This window comes from Denticeps clupeoides, chromosome 1 (assembly GCF_900700375.1).
Source record: "Denticeps clupeoides chromosome 1, fDenClu1.1, whole genome shotgun sequence".
NCBI classification, from domain to species: Eukaryota; Metazoa; Chordata; class Actinopteri; order Clupeiformes; family Denticipitidae; genus Denticeps; species Denticeps clupeoides.
Window position 1 is genome coordinate 5292781 of NC_041707.1, and position 23090 is coordinate 5315870.

At 45.2% G+C, this 23090-nt stretch overlaps 1 protein-coding gene and 1 long non-coding RNA gene across 2 annotated transcripts in view; one reads left to right on the top strand and one right to left on the bottom strand.

Annotated features, from left to right (window-relative positions):
* On the bottom strand, positions 1–17101 carry sptlc2a (serine palmitoyltransferase, long chain base subunit 2a). Its single transcript, XM_028972034.1, has 12 exons — positions 16824–17101; positions 16000–16194; positions 15581–15735; positions 14453–14601; positions 14126–14250; positions 11297–11390; positions 10221–10326; positions 9185–9404; positions 8354–8480; positions 2475–2610; positions 1828–1957; positions 1–323 (listed from the first exon to the last, which is right to left on the bottom strand). The coding sequence occupies exons 1-12, from the start codon at positions 16956–16958 to the stop codon at positions 216–218; spliced, it is 1680 nt and encodes a 559-aa protein (XP_028827867.1). The 5' UTR covers positions 16959–17101; the 3' UTR covers positions 1–215.
* The window catches only part of LOC114785627 (uncharacterized), a 19287-nt gene continuing 7402 nt past the window's right edge, over positions 11206–23090 (top strand). The window contains exon 1 of the long non-coding RNA XR_003749087.1: positions 11206–11413. This is a non-coding gene — a long non-coding RNA (uncharacterized LOC114785627). The remainder of the gene's footprint in view (positions 11414–23090) is intronic.

Sequence of the window (23090 nt, forward strand, 5' to 3'; positions counted from 1 at the left end):
TTTTTTTTTTTTTTTTTTTTTTTGCACTCAGATGCAATGGCTTTTTGTAAGTCAAGTCCTCCTGGTTCCCCCCAGACCTCTAGTCTACACGTGAGAACCGAGTGGACACGAGTTCCTGTGCATGTCTGGTTAAGACCGATTTGAAATAAAAGGGGATTACGGGTGTTATGCGGTCAAGTTGGCCTTCTCCGCGTTCACTTTGGCCTGGACGATGCTCAGTGTTCGCTCTCTTCGTAAGTGGTCTCGTCAAAGGGCCGGTCCAGGGACGGGCGAGAATACCTCAGCTGCAGCAGGTCACCCACCTCGCCGATGACACCCAAGGCCTGGAAAAAAGCAGATCAGCACACTCAATGGTCTGACCAACCCTCTGAAGAAGCCACAGAAGAAACCAGGGCTGCACGATTCTTTATCGCAATCGAGGTTGTGGTAGATAAACAGCTGTTTAAAACTTGATTTAAAACCGGACACCTGGCTGTAAGAGTAAAACTGGTAAGAGATGTCAAAGTTTATGCCGCTTATCGTGCAGCCCCAGCAGAAAGCCTATCTGGGGGTCACTAAACCAATCGACATCGTCAACTCACATGCACATGATTAGGGCTCTAAATCTACACAAAGGAGAACCTTTCGGTTCCACATGGGGGACAGAAACGAGGAGCTGCTCCTCTACCCAATAACAGATCACGGAGTCTAAATCCAGAAATTTACTTGCCGCCAGCTACGTACACATATCTGTACACGGTTGTGCTGTTGATGCACTTGCGTCCGTACTGTGCTTCGTACTCTGTAGTGTGTACCCCTTACCACCAGGAGTCAGTGTCGAATGAACGAATGAAATACCTTAAAATAGTCATCTCGAGTGCAGATCTGGCAACACTGACCCAATAAAATTACGCAGGTATTGCATCCGTATCTGGAGTACGTGCAACATAAAAAAAAACGATGCAAGGAACGCAGGATACGGACTGCGGCCGTAGATACGTATGAAGTTGACGGCAAGTACGTTTCTGCCTCAAGAGTGATTCTCACCAACTGTCCGACACTTTAAAAGAAAAAGTGACAAAGAATACAAATAGATCACCGCCAGGCCTCAGCAAAACACACAAGGCTTTTCGAGTCATTCGACTCTCACATTTATACATTACTGTCTACAGAGAACAAAGGGGAGGGAATAAAGGTTACAGGTTATAAATTACCCCATCAAAGTGAAATGGGTTAAGATGCCATTCTTCAGAAGAAAGAGCAAAGTGTATCTTACAGAGAGAGAGAAGAGAGAGAGAGAGAGAGAGAGAGGCGCGAGGCGGCCGGTGTACTTTTCGGCACAGTTAAATCAAGAGTCCTTGGGGAGGCAGATTAAGATGCTCTTTGATCTCCCGCCAGCACCCCGTGAAGCCTTCGTTACGTAAACCTTTCAGACAGGGAGAGTGCGCTGGGGTGCCGACTCTGTAAATGAGTTTATGGTATGGCGAAGGGGGGGGGGGGGGTCGGTCTCCACCCGCACCCCCGTATCACTGATTACAGTCACGGGGAGAGCGTGCGTGTTGAGTGAGACACTTTTTAACCTCGGGATTAATCGACTGAGTGCTGAACTCAGTGACGCGTCACTTATGACCTTTGGTGCAATGGAGGTGATGGTTTATTGGAGCTTGATTGATAGGAGAAGCACCCAGTTTTTGGTGGTCAATTAAAAAAAATAAGTAATTAGCATAACTCAATTTAATTACTTTCTAACAATAGAATAGCTTCACAAATCATACCAACTGTATGCAAATATGTAACATATCAGCTCTGAGGCCAGTTTAATCATTCACGTCAGGCATAAAGTCTCACCACATCCAACATTTCTTTGGTGTGAGCTGCTGACACACAGAAGCGAGCTCTGGACTCGATGATAGGCGTGGCGGGGAAGCCCACGACCACTACCCCGATGTTCCTCTTCAGCATCTCCCGCCCAAAGGCCCTGGATGGAAACAAAGGAGAGAGACAGCCCGCAATTAAGACAAATCTCAAGGATTCTCACATTCTGTGCTGTATTGTGACTTGTGTGGGCAGCAAAAGCCAGACGTTCATTTTTCTGTTTGACGTACGCATCAAGCAATATGTGCACTTAAGCACATGCCATTGATTATTGCTGAACGGCTTAATAAAATTGCCCCCTCACATATACTAATGTGCCACAAACAGGACGTTAATATCACCAACCATTCCCATTTTATTAAGGTGCATCCATGTGAATGGCCCACCCTGTACTTATAAGTGAGATGAACCTTCTTTTAGGCCTTTCTTTTAAATGGTAATTTGTGCAATGATGACATCAGAATCCATCAGACAATTTTTATAGATCATTGTGTAAAATTGGAAAAGTTGGGGAGATGAAAAACCTTTAGTCTGACCGTCTGAAACTTTTGTACAGTACCATATGTGTCAACGTCTGTATATTGATGTCTGTATCGGATACCGAATCTGCCAAAACATACCCAATTTTGGCAGGCATGTAGAGCATCATGGGAACAACAGGTGAGTCGCTGTTGCCGTAGATAATAAAGCCCATCTCTTGTAGTCTTCTGCGGAAGTAGATGGTGTTTTCAGCAAGCTGCCGAATACGCTCACAACCTGGGAGACACAATAAGAGGTTTGATTTGTACATCCAGTTATAACGGTCTTTCCTAGACAAACCGCATGTTTCTACAGTTTACTACATTACTACTGGTAAGATTTACAGGCAGTCTTACAACAGTCTTCCATCGGCCCAGTTGTATTCTATACAGCAAAAAGAAAAGATGAACAGGTCGTGTGACTTTAGGGTCGCCGACAATGTAAATCAGGCCTAATCGAAGGGCTGCATCAGAGCGATGGTTTCCGAGTCTGTTTTGGTCCAACGTCCTGTACCTCGGTGCTGATATATTGAGGCCAAGACCATATTCTTTCCCAAATGCAGTTAAAAGTCTTTAGTTATAGCTTGTCAAAAATACCCCATGCGCTAAAGAGTTGCAGCAAAGCAACTGCCCCCCCCCCCTCCCGAAGCCGTTTCTCACCCCGGTGTCAGCCACACACCCGTGGCTAAATTTAGTCAAGCTACTTTTCCCAAATTACCACTGAGCCCTGGCTGCAATTAGCAGAGAGGTAGCCACAACGCCGGCAGACTCATCCCCGGTGGCGCTGGATGGACAAAGCCACACCCGGCGATGTTGTAAAAAAGCAAAAGTTAAACCGGAATGCGGCAAATAGCTGGACAGGAACAAGGCGGGTGGATATAAAGCTTTGCGACGGGCCCGTCAGGCCAGACATGCGCGTGGGTCGTATCTGATGACCAGTCGTGAAAGGCGACTCGACGTGCCGTGAAATCGGAGTCTCCCGCCGATGTCGGCCACCCCCGCCAGCGGCCCATGTAAATCGGCTACTGACAGCTAAAGACGACTCCCGGTGTCGTGACCGGGTCACCATCTCTGCGGCCGAGAGGTCCCGCTCGGCTAACGTTGCAATGTCACGCCGGGGCGTCGCACCTCCCGAAAGGCCCCCGGGGAGCAGATGTCCACATGGTGCGACGGAAATTCGCGTGGCGCACGCCGCGGGGGCTGGCTGGTCCTTGCAGGCCACGGGCAACTGACACTTGCAGGATCTCGAGGGCCCAAACGAACACGGCCGCTTCCTTTAAGCACACCGATCTTCTGCATAAACCGCCCAGGAGAGTAACGGTAAGGGGGTAACTAAAGTTGCGCATCTGAAAGCAATAAAGTTTGATGGAAACTCAAACTGGCCCACTTCAAGCCCTTCAGTCGGAGTGCGGGGGGAGTGGGGGGGGGGGTGCTGGTGGTGCTGGTGGAGGACATGGGAGCCGGGCCCTCCAAAAGTAAATCTTTCTGGGGTACCCTTTCAACAGCTAGTTTCACAACGCGCAGTCGCCTAACTCCTTCCAGACACGGGGCTCAGTGGATTTGGAGCGGGGGGGGGCGGGCAAGTCGGGGGCCGAAAGAGCTTCCAGATGTGGGGTCCGCTTCCCCTTTTTCCTCCTCTCTTCCTTTTCATCTATGGGGGGTTGGGGGGGGGCTGATAAGTACAAACACCCGGCGTGGCATCGGCGCTTCCGAGCAAGCGGGACGTATTCCAGCCCCTAAATATGCCGCTGGCCCTTTCGAGGCCGAAGTTAATTGGGCAACCCTTCATCGCCCTGATCCGAGGCCCTCGGCGAAGACTCTGCCCCCCCCCCCGTTTTTTTCCTCGGAGCAGCAGCTGCGATCCTCGTGATCAGAGCATTTCCCCCCGCAGGGCCGCCGCTGACAGGTACTACATGACTCACCCGACACTCACTCTTACGGAACGCTGACGGATGGCGAAGCCCCTTTCCAAGAAGGACTTGACGTCCATGTGCGCCAGAGGAAAGAGAGAGCGCATCAGGTGCAGTTCGAATGTTGAAAACGGGTGAGTGTACGTATGAAAGGCTGGAATGAGCGTGAAGTCGGTGCAGGGGAGAACCCGAAGTTCATCCATCATGCCGCTGTGGGCAGGAGGGGTTGTGGGTAAACACACTTTAACACCTAAAACATGTGTCGCTGGGCTCCAGAACGGCAGAAGTCAACACGTCCGGACAAAGACGGATGTCTTGCGTTTGTCAAGTGCGGCTGTGTACATAAAAGTGCCATCAAGACTAACGGTGTGATTAGGTAAGGCAATAAAGGCCGTCCCTTAAACTTTACCACCTTGGATGCCAAGGGCGCACAAACATTGGCCATTGTGCTCCGGGGGCGAGCGATGGCTGAAATTTACTGAAGTTTGCTCCGACTTACCGTGTGCAAACGACACTAATGTAACGGCCCTGGAACGGTAGATAAAGGTTGTTTCTCTCTGACAAACATTCTGCTCTACAGGAATTCCTGCAGCTGCAACTTAAATAGTCCAAAAAGTATTTCAGACGCATCTAACACCTACACACGCACACACACACACACACTGCACAAAATAAAATTCTTTCTTCGTCTAGCACTTAATTTCCGAGCATGTTCTCTTTCTAACAAGTTTGGCCTTATCAGGGCTTAGTTTTTGTAAACTCAAAATCTATAGAAATCGGAGGAGAATTGCTGGTGTCTTCCTCCTGTAAGTCGCTTTGGATAAAAGCGTCTGCTAAGTAAAGTAAAGTAAAGTAAAGTAAAGCAACTGTTCGCCCCCAAAAACGCAGAATTTCATCCACCATCATAATAGCCAGCCATGTGACTTTTACTGGCCTTGGTGTAGGATTACCAATCCGCTATTCAATATAAAGCATCTGACTTTAAACGCCTATGAATGAACTTTAAAGCTGTGTCGTAACGTAGTAACAATACGTGCCTAAAACAAGTATCATCCAAAACAGGACGGAACCGAAACAGCATTTGTTCCCTGCTCTTGATATTTTTTTCCGTTTGCTTTGTTTAAAATGCTCCTTTACTATCTCGCAAGCCGGGATTTTAATACGTCTGGCAGTTCAGAACTTCACCCGAGACCAGCTCATGCTGACCAACCCATGCAGATGATTCATAATTGTAATTGGGCCACAGGAATGCCACCGCAGGAGATCAGTTCACACCGGAATTCCAATTATGAGCGGTCACACGTCAGCCCTTGATTTTTACCTTGGGAATAGAATAGTGGGGTTGCGCGGTGCCGTGTGACGTATTGCCAGAAAAAGTCACCGGCGACATGCTTTAGTTTCGGGCGCAGATGTGCGCCGCTCGGGTCCAAACAACGTCCCAACCTTCCCAAAGCCCATATGCAGGCAGGGCCGAAGGTGTAGGCTCCCGGGGCTGACCCCGCATGATTGGTTCTTCTTTGTGCGACTTGCGTTCGCCGACTGCGGCTGTCCCTCCACCTTCTTTAGGGATGACCTAGTTCCCACACACAGACTTAATCCAACATGTGATTAAGCGCCATACAATGGCCGACTCTCATTCATGTCTCATGAGCGCGTTTTCAGGCCGCAGATTTGGGGGCACCGCAGGGTCGCAAGTTGAACACAAACCTCCATCAACTGCTGTTATTCTCAGGCTTCGTAGCAAAAGAATCTAAAAGCCCGGAGGTGATGGACTGGGTTTCTCTGGTCGCTCTAAAGCAAAAAAAAAAAAAAAAAAAAAATGTAAATTCGGCAGCACAATTCTCACTGGCGTTGACCACCGAAAGTGCGGCCATCGGGGAGCGCCGCAACAGTACAATACCCCTTTGTCGCTGCGGCATGTGCACCGAGGAGACGTGAACAGACCGGAGCCAGGCCGGGTTTCCAGCGTATTCGTCATCCCCCCCGGTGCCCTACCTGCGGCCGGCCGGGAAAGGGGGCAACTGTTTGTAGCTGCCTGCCGTGATTGAGTGGCAGTGCGGCAAGGCGGACTCTGGAGGGTCCCAGCGAAGGGCCAGGTCACATCAGTGATGTGGGTAATTGTTAACACATTTCTGAAGCTGCGGTTATTTTACCTGGAAAGAGTCTGCACATCTGTACGACTAATCAGTCTTTATTTCTCCAGTGGTTGGGCCCATTTTCCCTTCAAAGCAATCTATATCAATTATTATTTCACATTTCCGTCCAACGGTTTACTCGGACTATCTTAAACATTAAGGATTGTGTGTAAGCTCAAGCAATATATTACATCATTTTGCACACGTTAACAACAAGATCCTTTTTGACAAATGCATTGTTTTTTGCTCCTAAATAACGATGCCAGCATTCATTTCCAGAGAATAAGAACGATTGCACCAACCCGACTGGTGTTCTGGTCATGTGCTTGGAAAACCTTCAACTGCTATTCCAGTTTAAAAGATTAATCGAATGAGACATTTTTGGAAGTACAGGGCGATGCTATGAACATGCCTTCATTGTTGACTGTACAGGGTGGTAGTAGCCTAGTGGGTAACACACTCGCCTATGAACCAGAAGACCCAGGTTCAAATCCCGCTTACTACCATTGTGTCCCTGAGCAAGACACTTAACCCTGAGTGTCTCCAGGGGGGGACTGTCCCTGTAACTACTGATTGTAAGTTGCTCTGCATAAGGGCGTCAGATAAATGCTGTAAATGTAAATGACTTTATTGTCATTTCAGCTATATATGTGTTAGATCGGAACCTGGTATTGCATGTAACATTTAAACAATTTAACAAAGTTACATACTGACAAAGCGCACGTGTGCGACACGGACAAACAGGAGACACAGGCAGTGCAAGAGTAACATTTACCAACAAAAAAAAAGACAACAGTGAGACAGACAGCGCTAAACTGGCAAACTGAATAATAAACTTATTATGCAGTACAGCATTATTTGGTACAATACCATTATTTGGTATAAAAGGCTGTGTACAGGAACTCAAGTAAAAAAATATAAAGGGATTAGACCATATCGGTATCTCACTTTGTGGCATATGACAGTATCAAGAGTTTTTTTTTATTCAAAAACGTTTATTTTCCCATTTTTAAATTTCCCTTATTTCGGCACCAACTGCTATGGCCTTTTGATTTTTTGTTTAATAACTAAAAATTTATTAATTCATGCCAGTAGGAAGAGGAGACCAAGAACTTCCCTCCCAATTTTGCCCAAAATGTTTTTTACCCCCCGATAACTTATACAGTATATTGACCATTCCGACCATAATAATTTAACATAATTACATTGGCCTACACCGGGTCTGTGCTCGATATATTAATATTGGCACCATGTTCCTATATGTCATAACTAGATCATTCATTCATTCCAAACACTGATGGATAGCATTCTGATTATTATTATGTCTAAAAGTTACTGCCAAATATATCAAATCAATACACACTAGATTGTGACCTCTGTCACCAGCTATAGACTGAAGAATTATGAGTAACAATTTTAGACTCTGCTGACCAACTAGAGAACATTTGGAGCCCTGGAAGGCGCGCCGCTCCGGTATGCGCGGCTGATGTGAAGCTGGCGCTCTAACACAGAGAGGGGAACTGATGCCCATCTTTCCAGCTGGATAGAGATGCCTGATACAGGGACTGGCTGGCTGCTGGCAGCGCCCGAGACAATGCCTGCCTCTGTGCGAGCCAACAAACATGGGCCTGTGGGTAGCTGCAGGTAGCACGCCATTATCGCAGCGTCTCCCTCGTATTACTAGCATTTACCCAAAGGTGCACTGAGATTGAGACTTCAGTTTATTATTTCAAACCAACGGGTGGAATGTGGCCAGTGGCTTGACATTCCTTTTTTTTTTTTATCATTCCGCAAAAGTACAAGGATAAGCGAACTAACAAACCAGCAGCCGACAAGACTCCAGAGGCAACAAACATACTATGTACATATACCGCCCCCCTGTGGACGATAATTTACCTGCGAAACAGCTTCCGGTGGCGGACACCCAAAAACTCACCTAACGTTGTTCCATCTTCTCCCATAATGCACTTCATAGAAGTGATAATTTGCTCCGCGACAGGAGGCGATATGGAGGTGGCATAGACGGCGCTGTGGGAATGTGTGCGTAGGTAATCTATCAGCTCCTGCACAGGTCAAGTCACAGGGACACGTCACAAGTCATATGGAACATACTGTTAGCTGCAGAGACTGTCTCAGGGCAGTTCTATTAGTCCATACATGGCAGCTGACTAACCAAATAACAATACTTATTTACTAGACTACTAGATCAATGCAATACAAGTTTAATTCCATTCATTTATTTCAACAGTTTCACAGCAATAATACTAAACTTGGGACCATCAAAAAGACATTTTACCAAAACTGACACCTTGGCATCATGGGACATTTTCTATTCTCCATGTAGTCAGACAAATAACACTGAAATTGTGATGAAAGCAAAAAGCATGTTTGCTTTATGACTTTGGAGGCCTCTGAGGAGCTCCATGCAAGTTTTTTGATGGCACTGTCTCACACAGTGCCATTTATCAGACGCCCTTATCCGGAGAGACTTACAATCAGTATTTACAGGGACAGTCCCCCTGGAGACACTCAGGGTTAAGTGTCTTGCTCAGGGACATGATGGTAGTAAGTGGGGTTTGAACCTGGGTCTTCTGGTTGTGCCCCTGAGCAAGACACTTAACTCTGAGTGTCTCCAAGGGGACTGTCCCTGTAACTAATGATTTTAAGTCACTCTAGATTAGGGTGTCTGATAAATGCCATCATTTTAAATGTAAAGCCATGAGGATGGACTTTGAGTAGAAATGACACTTTAACACGTTTCCTGTACCTTCTTCCCTCCAATGTATCCTCCAGCGGCCCCAAAGCTCTTGGTGAACGTCCCCATCATTATGTCCACGTCTCTTGGATCGAGCCCGAAGTAGTCCACCACCCCCCTGCCACTGGTCCCCAGAGCCCCGATGCTGTGGGCCTCATCCAGGTAGAGGAAGGCCTTGTACTTCTTCTTTAAGGCAATGACCTCTGGCAGTCGCACGATGGAGCCCTCCATACTAAAGAAAGAACCAGTTACTGCTTCACACCAAAAAAAAAAAAAAAAAAAAAAAAAGACCACCACACATAGACAACAGACAAAGATTTTAAACAGCATGCTCTTCAGCAAAAATGTAGGCCAAATACTGAACACCAACTGTCTCTCTTAAAAGGGAGGTTTCGGTGGAATATCCTTAGGAATTTGATGCTAAATAAAAGCAATAAAATATGGCTAGATCTTTAAGTTTTTAAATCAAGTAATCAAGAGGGATACAGCACATGCCTACACCATGAAGCTTTTGACTTTCACTGTGACTTTGGAAAAAAAAAATAATTTAATTTAGTTTGTGATCTTGTAACATTAAAATGCAATGCGTTCAATTTTTGCGTCACAAATGCTGTATATGCCAGCCACCCCCACCAGAGCTATTAATCAGGTTATTCAATTAAGAGTCACGTTTCAAAATCCAAAGCCTCTTCTGGTGGGTAAACAGTTGTTTGCAATATTTAGAGCTTAATGATTTGCATATGTTGACTTGATACATGCATATTCGTAAAAAAAAAAGAATAGTTGTTGATCGCTGGATTAGATCTCCAATAAAAAATATTCAGAAAAAGAATATACATGTAGTTGCTCTCCTCCAGGGACTGTCTCCATGGTCTCCCTGCAGCAACACAGGGTTAGGGGTTGATGCTCACGGACACTTAGCAAGTAAGTGGGATTTGAACCAGTGACTGCAGGTCACCTGGGTGATAAGTCATTTTGTGCCCTAGAGGGTCCTGTCGGACACTTCAGGCGGTTCAAGATGAAATGGCACCATTCACTCAGCCTTTACCTGTAGATTCCCTCCACCACAATCAGGATCTTCTTCCAGGGCCGGTGTGTTCTGGGCTGCCCGTTGACGATGGCATCCCCAAGCAGCTTCTCCAAGCTCTGCATGTCTGGAACGTCAGGAACATGGCCGCTCAGGTTAGACAGGCTCCCCGCGAGCGATTCGGCGCGCTGCATTCCAAAATTATCTTTTAAAATGATCAAGATTTAAGATTTTTTTTATTTGTCACATGCATAGCTATAACGCAAGCACGGATATTTATGTTCAGTGAGAACGTCAGACAAAATTCAGCGCGTGTTCCCGTGTTCATGGTCAGGACTTTCGAAACCCGGCGAAGGTTAAACACCACATTTCTTTTGCCCAAATTGGCAGTTAGAGGGATCAATTTGAAGTAACGTGGATGAATAATCACCCGTGGGCCGACCTCTTCCCGCCACGCTATTCGTATGCGCGGCTCGATGCGGAAGCCTCCGGCGGGAAATCGTGCCGCTCTATTCCGGCCTGCGCTCTGTAATGCTTCTGACTTGTGATTAAGCGTGTAAAGTGAAGTGTTTGTCACATGCAGCACAGCAGCACAGCACACGGTGAAATTCACTGCACACAGTGAAATTTGTCCTCTGCATTTAACCCATCACCCCGAGTGGGCAGCCATGACAGGCGCCCGGGGAGCAGTGTGTGGGGACGGCGCTTTGCTCAGTGGCACCTCAGCGAATCGGGATTCGAACCGGCAACCTTCCGATTACGGGTCCGCTTACTTACCCGCTAGGCCACCACTGCCCCACTGTGTGGATTCAAATGATACGATCTTTCTGGCCTACGAGGGTCCGAAATTCCTCTCCAGTTTAGAGCAGCAGAAACCAGAAAGGAAGCCACGAAGGAGGTGAGGAAACGGGGGCTTGGCAAAGATTGTGGGTTTCCTGGATTTCTTGCACAAGCAGCTGCCCTACGGTCACGGGGAGGGGCACATCAGGTCACGTGAAGGCTTCAAGGCCAAGGTCTGTCCTGAGTACATTAGTCCTGGGACAGAGGAGACGGGAGAAGGGTCAAGAAAAGAGAAGGGAGAGGCTGCGCGCCCTCACTGTTGTGCTTGAAGATGCGGATGGAGGACCCAGACAGCCTGGCTCCCAGCACCAGCGAGGCGTGGTTCAGCTCGTCGCTGAGGATCAGGCAACCCTGGAGAGCAGAGGAAATGCCAGGTCAGGTCGCCGCAACAATGGCTTCACAAACACTGGCCGACTCGCAGAGATCCGGCAGCAACTGGCAGGCGTTGGTGAGAAACAGATAAAACTGATAAGGGGTCATTTCCAGATTCTCAAAGCACGTGACTTAAAATAAAAAAAAAAAAAAGCTCAGGACTGATGTTGAAAAGTAGAATTCGCAGGTGCTGAATTCCTATAGCCATCCCTAACAACATATACTGGGTCACAGTATACAGAAAACAAACATCTAACAACTAGAAAAATACAAATCAGATAATAATTATCAGATCATAACATTGGAAAAAAACGACCCAATCTCCTCTAGCCTTGGTTCTCTAATGGCAAGCTGGAAGTTTCTAACTAAGATGTTCACAGCTGTGATGGGTTTAAATGCGGTGTAGGTATTCTCCTTCATATCTAGGGGAAAGTCTATAACCTTAACGGATATAACTGGTAGCCTGAGTGGAAGTGAACCTTCATAAAACATAATAGCAGAACAAATTGTCGTAATCCTGGCAGCTGAATGAAATACCATAAATCTGTCAAATGTCAGCACGAAAGCGTGCAATAAATCATTACAGATTCTCGTGCTATTTTATTGAGTTATATGTTGCTCAAGGCTCTGGCACTGCAGGAAGGTGAAATGCAGCCCAACTACATTCCAATCGCGTGCAGTCCATTTGATGATTATGTGACATTTTTTTCTTCTTCTTGAATATTCCACATAGAAGATATAGCCTCTGTCCTGACTTGAGTCTTTTCGCCCCGTCTTCTTCAAACAAATCCAAAGGCATTCAGTCAACTTCACACCAAAAATGAGTTTTGTCAGTCCATTTCACATAGATCTCAAAAAAAGTCACCCAAAATGTCATTTATGGTCCGCTTTCTCTCACAAACTGAAAATGCAATTGTGCACAATTTGTTGTACACAGTGCTCCAGCCTGATCGGAGCAAAAATATGTATAAAGTTGATTCCTTAAAACCTAGTGTCACCATAATGTTATTTGCAGAGGTGGACAAAGTTCTTCATGACAAATACTGTTTTTCTGCTTTTTGTCAGTAGTTCCTGTGGTTTATTGAAGTATAATTAGCAGCATTTTCATCAATTACATCAAGTTTATGCAAAGAGTCAATATTTGCAATAGGCTGTCGAGTCCTCTGCATTTAACTCATCAGGTCGGTGTAATTCTAAAGCTCATACAATTTCATTGTAGCTAATAAAATCTTTACATGCCTTTACATATGTTTGTGCAGGTTAGAGCACGAGATTTTGTAGGCCGATATATAGTTGAATACACAGTTTATAAAGCTGTGTTTTGTTAATTTTACTAAGATAATAGTTGTTTTTAGGCTGAGACGGCAGCACGCACTTAAAACTAAATGAATCTTTAATCCTTTCCAGGCCTCTAGACTAACTTTATGCAAGTTTTTCTTAGGTGCACCAGCACAAAAGTTAGGTACACCATGTTCCCCTGCATCGCATTTATTTGGGCAATATTGACTCGTAAACGATTAACTAACAATCTGGTTCACATAAAGTTCTTTATTTGAAGCACAATTCACATTTGAAAATGTGCTTCAATGAGCTGAAATTAAAACCAGATACATTTAATAAAAAGAAAATCTAAATTAATATTGTTTTAAGGGCTTCAGGCTGAACAATGTGAACGTCCTCTTTTGTAATATTGTGGTAGTATCCTAGTGGGTAACATACTCGCCTATGAACCAGAAGACCCAGGTTCAAATCCCGCTTACTACCATTGTGTCCCTGAGCAAGACACTTAACCCTGAGTGTCTCCAGGGGGGACTGTCCCTGATAACTAATGAAGTCGCTCTGGATAAGGGCGTCTGGTAAATGCTGTAAAGGTAAATGTTTGAGACGGTGGCCTGATGATCATTTTACTCTGTTCTGGTTGTACTGGCAACAAAAACAAAGTCTGAGATGTGGGGGGAAAAAAAACTGACCATAAAAAAAGTGCTTTAAATAAATGTATAAAAACGACTTGTAAAGGGCGCAAAGCATGTTGCATGTTGGGCGGGTTCAAGCTTTTAAAAGAGCTTTATTTGTCTGGCGTTTAGGGCCTGATTTAATACACTCTGTCTGACGGGTCCAGACTACTCACTCACTCTGTCTGTCCAACGGCAGCACGTATACTTTCAGGAATATCTGGAACGTACAGGAATATCTGGACCACGGCCAATCATAGGCGGGCCCCGCCATCTCGGATTGGTTTAGAATATTGCATGGACCTAATATGTGTCTGTTGCTTGAGCTTAATTTTATGGTTAAACATTATGTCGGAGGTGACGTGACGCCACTAATTGCCGAGTGACTTATTCCCGGGTGACAGCCTGTCACAAAAAAACATCCAATTTCAGAATTAAAAGTGACGAGTCCCTTGATAGGATTGTAATGAAGTAAAAAGTACGATTTTGGGCTTCAAAACATTTACTCAGACGACGCACAGATACTCAAGTAAATCTACTTTGTTACTGTCCACCTTTGGTTGTTTATATCTTCTTTATATTTCATTTTACCAAGAAAGAATAATTAACTGGGGTTCGTTTGTGTGACAGAGCATTAAACTTTCTTTGGCTTTTCCCAAGTTACATCAGATTAGAACGTGAATCAACAAGCTTCTGCAGTTAATGCCCTGAGACAGGGCGTGGGAACTTAAAAAACGAGCGGTGTGAGGCAGGCCTTCATACCTTTCCCGTCAGAGCTGGAATGTTCATGGAGTTGGTGGCAAAGCCCATGCCAAAAGCCATGGCCGACTCGACGCCGAGAAACTTGGCCACCAGCTTCTCCAGTTCCTCGTGCCTGTCTAAGTTCCCTAAACACACAGGAAGAGTGTTCACATTCGTATAAACACAATAAGACACACTCCTCTGCTCAAATGTAAGCGCTGGCAAGCGTCTGTGCCGCCGGGGACCATAAAAACCTCCACGTGCCCGCTGGGAGGTCGCCGTTATTCAGTCGAAATGCGTGCTTAATGGTTAACCGTAGTTAACCATGGTCCGTAGCTCCACACTTACCAATCTCCTGCCGCGTGCTGCACACTCCCACCCCGTACTTCAGCGTTACGTTGGCTGCAGCTTCGGCACACGCCCCGGAGTTTTCTGCAAAGCCTAGATAATTGTATGAGCCCATGTTGATGACATCCTTCACCGCTCGCCCTGTGTACCTTTGAGAGGAAAACAGAATATAAAAAGATATTTGAACCCTGGCCATTTCACATGCTTTTGTTCAATGTGATATATGCATACACGCACACCATCAACACCATTTGCATACTGTCTTGCCATCGTGCTTAAAGTTTTGCATGAAATGCATGTCATTTTTTCAGTAGACATGTCTTTAAAGTTATAAAAAAAAAAATGTTTTTTGGTTCAAACCATTAAGACAATAACTACCATTATTATCAGAAGAACATGCATCAAAAGCAGTTTTGATGTTATGTCAAAGGTTTGCATGCTAATCATCTAGCAGAGGCCTGTCCTGTCTTGTAACACCACTGTGCACCTCGAAAAGTCAATCCTGCATGACAGAGTGAAGGTTTAGTAGGTATTAGACCGGGAAGACATGGTGGTGAGCAGTACAGGACAGTACTTTCACATTTACAGCATTTACCAGACGCCCTTATCCACTGGGACTTACAATCAGTAGTTACAGGGACAGTCCCCCCTGGAGACACTCAGGGTTACGTGTCTTGCTCAGGGACACAATGGTAGTAAGTGGGGTTTGAGCCTGGGTCTTCTGGTTCATAGGCGAGTGTGTTACCCACTGGGCTACTACCACCACCAGAAGTGAGATTGTATCTTTGGACAACTTTCTGGTGAAATACTGCCCCCTACTTCAGGGAGTATAAATACCACTGGTTGTACATAGGGAACCTTTAACTTTCAGTGGAAAAACTTTTTTTTTTTTTTTTTTTTACATAATAGAGCAACATAAACTGTACACAGGAAATTGTGCATTAACTGAGGTTCGAACATGTGACTCTGCAGACATTTGGATCATAGGTTAGTGTGTTATGTAATATGTAGTCACCCAGTGGGTTACTACTTCATTTGTAAACTATTGCCAGAAAATATACTGTTCGCTACTCTGGTACAGTAAATGAGGACAATTTTCATCTTCTTCAGTCATAAGTGGCTACTTACTCAAAAGTCCAGTTGTAATCATGGGACACCCGCTCCGCCAGGTCCAGCTTGGCCCCTGGGACACTACATATGGGCCGGTTCCAGCTGTCCCGGATTCGCATATACAAATTCCGTGTGTAGAAATTTTCAAAATCTTGATAAAGTGGAACAAAGTCCTTCAGAAACAGAAGAGAAAAGAGCCTGATTAACGTTTCACTTCCATATTCTCACGTCAGAAAACAAAGCATGATGAGGGCAATAAAGATACTGAAAGGGCATGCAACCGGCATCTCAGTTTGCTGAATGAAGAAGTGCACGATAATTTATGATCAACAATTAACAGTATTTGAATTCTGTACAAATTCCGCTCTCTACTTGCTTTTCTTTCCAATTTCACACGCAACACTTGTTTCATAAGCATGATATATCACACGCCGTACCTTTTGTTCCTCGCGTTCTCTAGCGATGTGGCACCTCTCAATTTTCCACGCCCTCAGGAAGTCCCTGAGATATCCAAAGATGGTCAGGATGCCATAGCCCATGTAGGTGAGGACGGCCACCAACATGGGGGTTTCTTCAAATGATTCATGGAAAGGTCTGCTGTACAGCCCTCCATTGCATGCGGTGGGGTAAACCTGGAAGGCAAAAGATTCAGTCTGGCGATCTCTGTAAGAGAAACCTAGAACCGTACAAAAAAAAAAAAAAAAAAAGGAACTCACCGCACCAAAAAGGTTAGGGTTAAAAGAGAAAGTCAGCCCCCCCAAGACTAATCTCTATGCCCGTTTACATTGACCTACATAAACACATTAGGACACGAGGCCATCAAGTGGACCATTCACGAGCTACTCCTTCACAGCCACATGTGACCAGTCATGCCCCTTTCTCAAATACCAGGGGCAGGGACACCGGCAACGAGCTCGCAATTCCCCTGCACCCATCGGCCAGAGGGCCTTTCTCAGTAGGACCACCCTTTTAATCTGTGTGGAATCTTGGAACTCTTTATGCTCTCTCATGCGTTTGATTGCATTGCTGCTGGGTTTTTAAAAAATGAAACAGAAGTTTGCACTCCCAAAAGCTCGTCCTGGCACCTTGGGTACTAGAATTAAGGACGGACAGTCCCACAGCAGATCTGCCTTGCACCATATCTGGCAGAATTAACGTCAGATAAATGACAGATCTTGCTACTGTCAGGTATGCAGTAACTTTTTTTTTTTTTTTTTTTTAAGATCTCTTGTGCATGGCGGCAGCCCATCACGATCCTCACCTTCTCCTCCCGGTAACGGTGCTGAGGCTGGCGGCAGCGATTCTTCGCGAAACCGTTCCTGCTCGGCTTCACGCCGTTCGCGGCGTGGCGACACGCGTCCCCGCTCTCCGGCTTGTCGGCGGCGCTTTCGGTCATGCTCGGCTGCGGATTTCAGACATGCGAAGATAAAAAAAAAAAAAGGTCGAGGAGATGTGGCTCGGAGGGCGGTGCACTTCCCGGGCGAAGTTACCCTGGAAGCGGCAGGCGCGGAGCCCGAGATTCCGGCCCCTCGCAATACCGGAAGTTAACGCCCCTGGCAACCAGCGAGCGCCAATGAGCGCGGCTGGATGGGGAGTGGGTGTGGCCTACCGGTCCAGGAATGAACTCGAGTTCACCCCCCCACCAAAATCTCGCGATTCTAGCGTGTGACGTAGAGCTCACCTGTTTAAATGCAGCGTGAAATGAAGGATAAAAACTACAAATAAAATATGTTAAGAATACACGTTTAACTAATTCTTAATTACGTTTTGTGATAAGATGATTATGATATTCGATTAAAAGTGAACATTTCAGAGTAAAACATTGTTGGTTGCTTTAATATTGCTTTATTTATGAACTTAAAACAGAATCATTTAGAAGAAATTGACGTTTTTTTAATATATAGACTTCAAATCATATATATGTTCTTAGCAAGTTAGAGGCTAATAAAGCCAATTTATATCCAATCCCTGGCTGAAATAATTATTTGATATTATTATTATATATATGTTCATAGCAAGTTAGAGGCTATAAAGCCAATTTATATGCAATCCCTTGTTGAAATAATTATTCGATATTATTATTATATACAAACTTGAGTACCATTTTTTTTTACCAGGTGAAGCTTGCTGGAAAACCTCATGGTGTCCCTCTAACATTGTCTATATATTCTCAGCAGGTACATCATCAGCCTCGTTCTGCTCCTTCAAGGTGCTGTGTGAGGGATGTCATGGGCTGATTTTATGCTGTTGACCTCTCACCCCGTCTGTGCGCACGCACAATTAACCCACAATGCACACATCTGGCTTTAGATTGCTCTGCGCCCCTCCAGCTGTCTCCTTTTTTAAAATCTTCAACAGAATTGCTTAAGTGTCAGAATGAGGCAGAGGAGGAGAGAAAATGGCATTCTCTCCTGCTCGGGAGCCAATATAAGGCCACGTTTCAACTTTGCATGCATTAAAGGATGCCAACCATTATTTTCCTATTTGCGCATTAAGTGGTTTCTGTTCCAAGCCGCTGCCCCCTGCCTATAAAAAGATATATACCCTCCCCTGTAGAAAGGTGTTGGGGGAAATGTAATGGCAGTACTCTGCTGCCATGTCATTAAGTCATGTGCTGTAAGCAACATTAAGCCTCGTGTAGTGTTATCACGTCTGCTTTTCAGTTCATATAGACCCTTAAAGCATCCCCTTCCCATCCCCCACATCGTAAGATCAGTTAAGCAGGGATATCAGTCATACACATCCTGTTGTCTGCTCTGATCGAGCCACATCTACAGTTCTGAGGGATGTCATCGTCATCAAGCGGTCTTGAACAATTTTGTTGGGTTCAGTAAGTGTTTAGAAGACGTATAGAAGGAACCACAGACTTTCAGTTTGTAAAGGTTATTAGTCATTTCAGATAGAAGAGGTCACATTACAGCACAAGTATGTCCAAATCCATTTCCAGGGCTGTGGGATCAACAGAAAATCCACAGTTTTGTGATCTCCTCGAAGCGTCCGGTCCACGCTTGGATCGCAGCCCGCTAGGCCGGAGATCTCGGCAAAATAAACGTGAAAGAAGCTAAAGCTTTATCTCCCTTTCCCATTTCCGCAAAGAAGCTGCTTTCCTTTTAATTAAATGTACAAACAAAAAAAAAATGGCGGCGAAAAGTTGCCCTGGGCGTCCATGGGCTCCAAAGCACCCCTTTCTTCATCTTCCCGCAGCATTTACTTTTCACACCGATCCCAGACTCCGGTTTATGTAACCGTTTGGGCGGAATGTCACTCAAGGAGATTGGTGTCAGGACTGATAAGGCACCAAAGTGATCGAAGTCTGAGATCTCGCCACCTAATTACGGAGCCTCTTGCCCGACGAGCATCTGGAAGGCAGTGATAAGAGGCGTAGGGCTGATGGGAATAAAACAGGTTTTGGCGGGGAGGGGGAGGCTGGAGAGCGAGAGGCAAGCAAGGGAAGCTCTCTCTCTCTCTCTCTCTCTCTCTCTCTCTCCCACCCTCAGCTTAGATTCATGTTTGCCGCTGGCGTTGGATTCGGTGGAGCCTGCGAATGAGAGCACGGGAGAAAAGGGGGAGCACGGCGGAGATGGCCATTTTCTTAAATGATGCCGCACTGCAGAGGGCTGGTAGGGGTGGAGGTGTGGTAAACGAAACTGCCACTGCATCATGTCACATGTGGCCTAACACCAGCGAGCACCATTTTAGCCCCACCTATCAACACTCACGTACCGAACAATGGTACCACCAATATGCCGTCTTCATTTGTAAAAAAAATTGATAAAAATCAGATCTCATGAAATGGGACGGTGGCACTGTTGAAGTTTCCTTCTCAGGCTGCCGTACGGCAGAGATGCTGCATAGGCAGAGCCATGTGAGCGGCATGAGCATTCCGAACACGCAGCCCTCCCCCTTATCATTCTCCACGCCGCGCCTCGCCGCCCGTTCTCCGGGGCGCTGCGCGTGACACCTCAAAAGACTCCTACATTTCAAACTCGGCTCTGTAAATGCCATTGCACTTCAAGGGTGCCTTAAACGGTTCTGAGGCTACAGCGAGGGCCGGGTCACCCCAGCCTTGTTCCAACCGCAGGATATGCCACGTTTTTCCTTTTTACGCCGATGGAATGGAATGCGCCGAACAATGCTGACGGTGTTCAAGCCGTGCTCTTTGATCTTCCTGTTTGTTCAAGATGAAAACTATGCAACGGCACCTGAAAAGTATTCAAAAGATTCGAGGGCATTCTAAACATTCAAATGATATTCTAAAAATATAAAATATTGTGTGTGTGTGTGTGCTCATGATATATTGACGATATTGAAAAGCCATCATAAGATGGCTATAGTGATTTGTGAATAGCCTCCCATGTCCTGCCTATAGGTGGCACTGGTGGACTACTGCGCTTGGTGACCGGCGCATCATCTGAAGCGCGCATACGATTTGAGACAAACAATGTATTGGGTGGATTAAAAGGAGACCAAGGAATACAGTGTCACCCTCAATGCATTTAAGAAAGAACAATAAATAAATAAATAAATAAACAAACAAACAAACAAGGAAACAAATGCAATGTGACCGTAATGCTCCTGACACACTGCAGACAATGCATCTAGTCAGGGTGCATCAACCGATAAAGAAGGTTAACGTCAAACTGATTTGGATCGGCTCTCCATAATCAGCGGCCTCCTCCTCCTTTCTTTTTCTTTTTTTTTTTTTCATGGCTGAAGAGCAGCGCTCTCTTCAGCCCTCTTCAGCCCGGGCGCTGCCTCCTCCCCGGCCTGCTGCTGGCAAGACTCAATTAGGCTGCCGCCGGAGCGGGGACGCAGATAAGGATTCAGCTGAGCTCACCAGATGAACTGCGGGACGAGTCACGTTCTGCGAGCGCACCCAGCTATGCCGACACGACGCTCTCGTTTTAATTGCTTATTTCCTAATGCTCGTGGGCCTGTTTATATCCTCAGGAACGCCGTAGCTCGGCCTTCTCCCCGAATTTGCTCCCTAATTTTGATGAGAGTAATAATAGTTCATTTTTTTTTTAAATCCATCCATTGCATTGTGCACATTTCAGCATGATATACATCCATAGATAAATAGCACCGATACGCAGTATAACGTAAACGAAGATGCCTGTTGCCTTGAGAATGATCGAATGATCCGTTCCGGATTTTTCTCTGTGTAACCTGGACCCAATTACAGGGCCCTGAGAACAATTTCACAGTGCTTGTCTGGCTACTCAGCAGATAGAGTTGCCATGGGAGCCAACATGATTGAAAAAGAAAAATTACAGGCTGCCAAAAGGCGGTGAGCAGCCAGAGAGCCTGCCTGCGTTCTCCCAAAACACACACACACACACACACACACACACAAAGAAGATTATGCTAAATGGAAACACAATTCCTGTCACATCTATTCCTGACTTCGTCGAGGAGACCTGTCACAGTGACACAGTCAGCAGGTACATTGAATGTTGCACAGCGTGTTCAATATTAAACAGCATCATTTTGCAAAAAATGTGGAAGACATTCTGCTGATCTCCACATGCATTCACTAGCCAGCCGAATAATTGTGCAAAGGTGTGCATTGTGCTTTCATTTTATTTCATTGCTGTGAATTCTTTGGCATATTCAATTAGTTATTAATGCACATGTTTCATCTTCTCTGTCAAATGCGATGCCAACTTTGGGATTGGCGGTTTAAAGAAAACACACCGACACTATGCATAGATAAATCCGTACTGGTTCCCCAAGTTCCGCGTTGGGCTTGTATAGATAGCGTGTATATACGATGCACCATTATCTCACGCCACTCGGCTCTCCGTTTTCGCAGCTGACAGGCCGTGGCTGTTTCACATCCTCAGGAGATCCCACTCACGCAGTGTAATTAAGCGGAGAGGCTGTTGTTTATGGATGATGGTGCTTCAGACGCAATCGCAGGCCTAATCTGAGAGCAGGGCTCCCGCCGCCACCTTCCGCTTCCACGCTGACCACGCCGCCGGATGAGCCGACCGGCACGCAAAAACAGATAGAAGCAGCACCCTGTAAAAAAAATTGTAAAACTGCACGCAGAGGCCAGCCATCAGTACCATGGTAACAGACCGATTAAAAACAATGTCGCAGCAAATAACATAATGGGCCATAATCAACACACCAGGAAGCCAGCAGTTCGGCTGAAAGTGCTCATCACCATAACAACGGCAGCTGGTGCTCTTCAAAGCATCAGAGTATTCCCCTCATCTAATCTGTGCTTTCATGATAGACCCTCCATTGCCAGCCCAGGGTCTCTCCTCCAGCAGAATGCTGGTTGGTTTAACATAGAAAGTTTGAATCATAGAATTTGGACCATTTGAAAAGGTCATGTTTTGCACCTAATAAAAAAAAAGAAAAAATGAATTAATATTAGTGGAAATAAATATGTAGAATATTATGTATCATATATATATATATCTGTATGTATACAGTTTAAACATAACATTCTATTTATTTTAAAATCAGTATTAATGCCTTCAGCCTTGAATTTCTCATCTTAATAATTCAAACATGCACAATTCTATTACTTTTACTACAACTAATAATAAAAAAAACAAATAAATACATAATACATCCATTATAAATCCCATGTATCTAAATTCTATAAATTGCACTCACACAGCAGATTAGCGTAATTTTTTAACGTTACATTTTTTTCATTTCACATACGCCTCGCAAAAGAAAGCATTATATTTTTAACTACAGTTTGGAAGACAGAAGAGGAAGAGAGCTTTTGCATTTAATGTCAGGGTTTGGTACTAGCAAACACTTTCATGACACTGTTGCTGATACCAGCTGTTGTCTCTCTATCTCACACACACACACACACACACACACACACACACACACACACACACAAAAAGCAAGAGACACACGTCAATGAGTAAAGTGACCTTTAGAAGCCAAAATTCACAGAAATATTTACTTCCCGCTGTTTATGCAGAAAAATGTTGTAAGTGGGGGAAATTAACACAAATCAAACTTAGCTGATTGTAGAATGGATTTCCTTATATGCAGTAAAACCATTGCGATGCTTGAGGACTCAGCAGCCTATTGTGCTACACTGGATCCAATGTTAGATAAAAACCCTTAGACATTCATTGCATTGCAAATGTATTGTGTCAATTGCTGGTCAACACTCCTTCTGAAAATTTCCCTGCCCAGAACCTAATGTAGACCAGCATGTTTTCCCATGTTGATTTGTTTCCTGCATGGACTGTGTTCCGCTAAGTATGGTAATACTTAGTCTAATGTCAATGATAAAATTGCAAAAAAAAAAAGCTACAGTAAAAGAGGTGTTTGCACTATGTAGAAATTACAAGAGATAAAAAACAGTGGAGAGTAGATGAGTAATGTGAGCACATTCACTACCAGAGAAAAAGAGTTTGGATGCGCCTACTCTCTGATGTTATGGAGACTACGATGGAGCCATTTTGAAGAATCCAACACAAGAAACATATATTAGTATCAGGAGAAAGTGAAGTATGTTTGATTAATCAGATTTTTTCAGAGT

Excerpts from the sequence above, each read along its gene's own strand:
- sptlc2a (XM_028972034.1), bottom strand. The coding sequence starts at position 16,958 with ATGACCGAAAGCGCCGCCGACAAGCCGGAGAGCGGGGACGCGTGTCGC. Across the intron at positions 9,405-10,220 it reads GTGGTGGAGGGAATCTACAG|TATGGAGGGCTCCATCGTGC; the intron begins GTAAAGGCTGAG and ends TTCTTTCTTTAG. Across the intron at positions 8,481-9,184 it reads GATACATTGGAGGGAAGAAG|GAGCTGATAGATTACCTACG; the intron begins GTACAGGAAACG and ends TGACCTGTGCAG.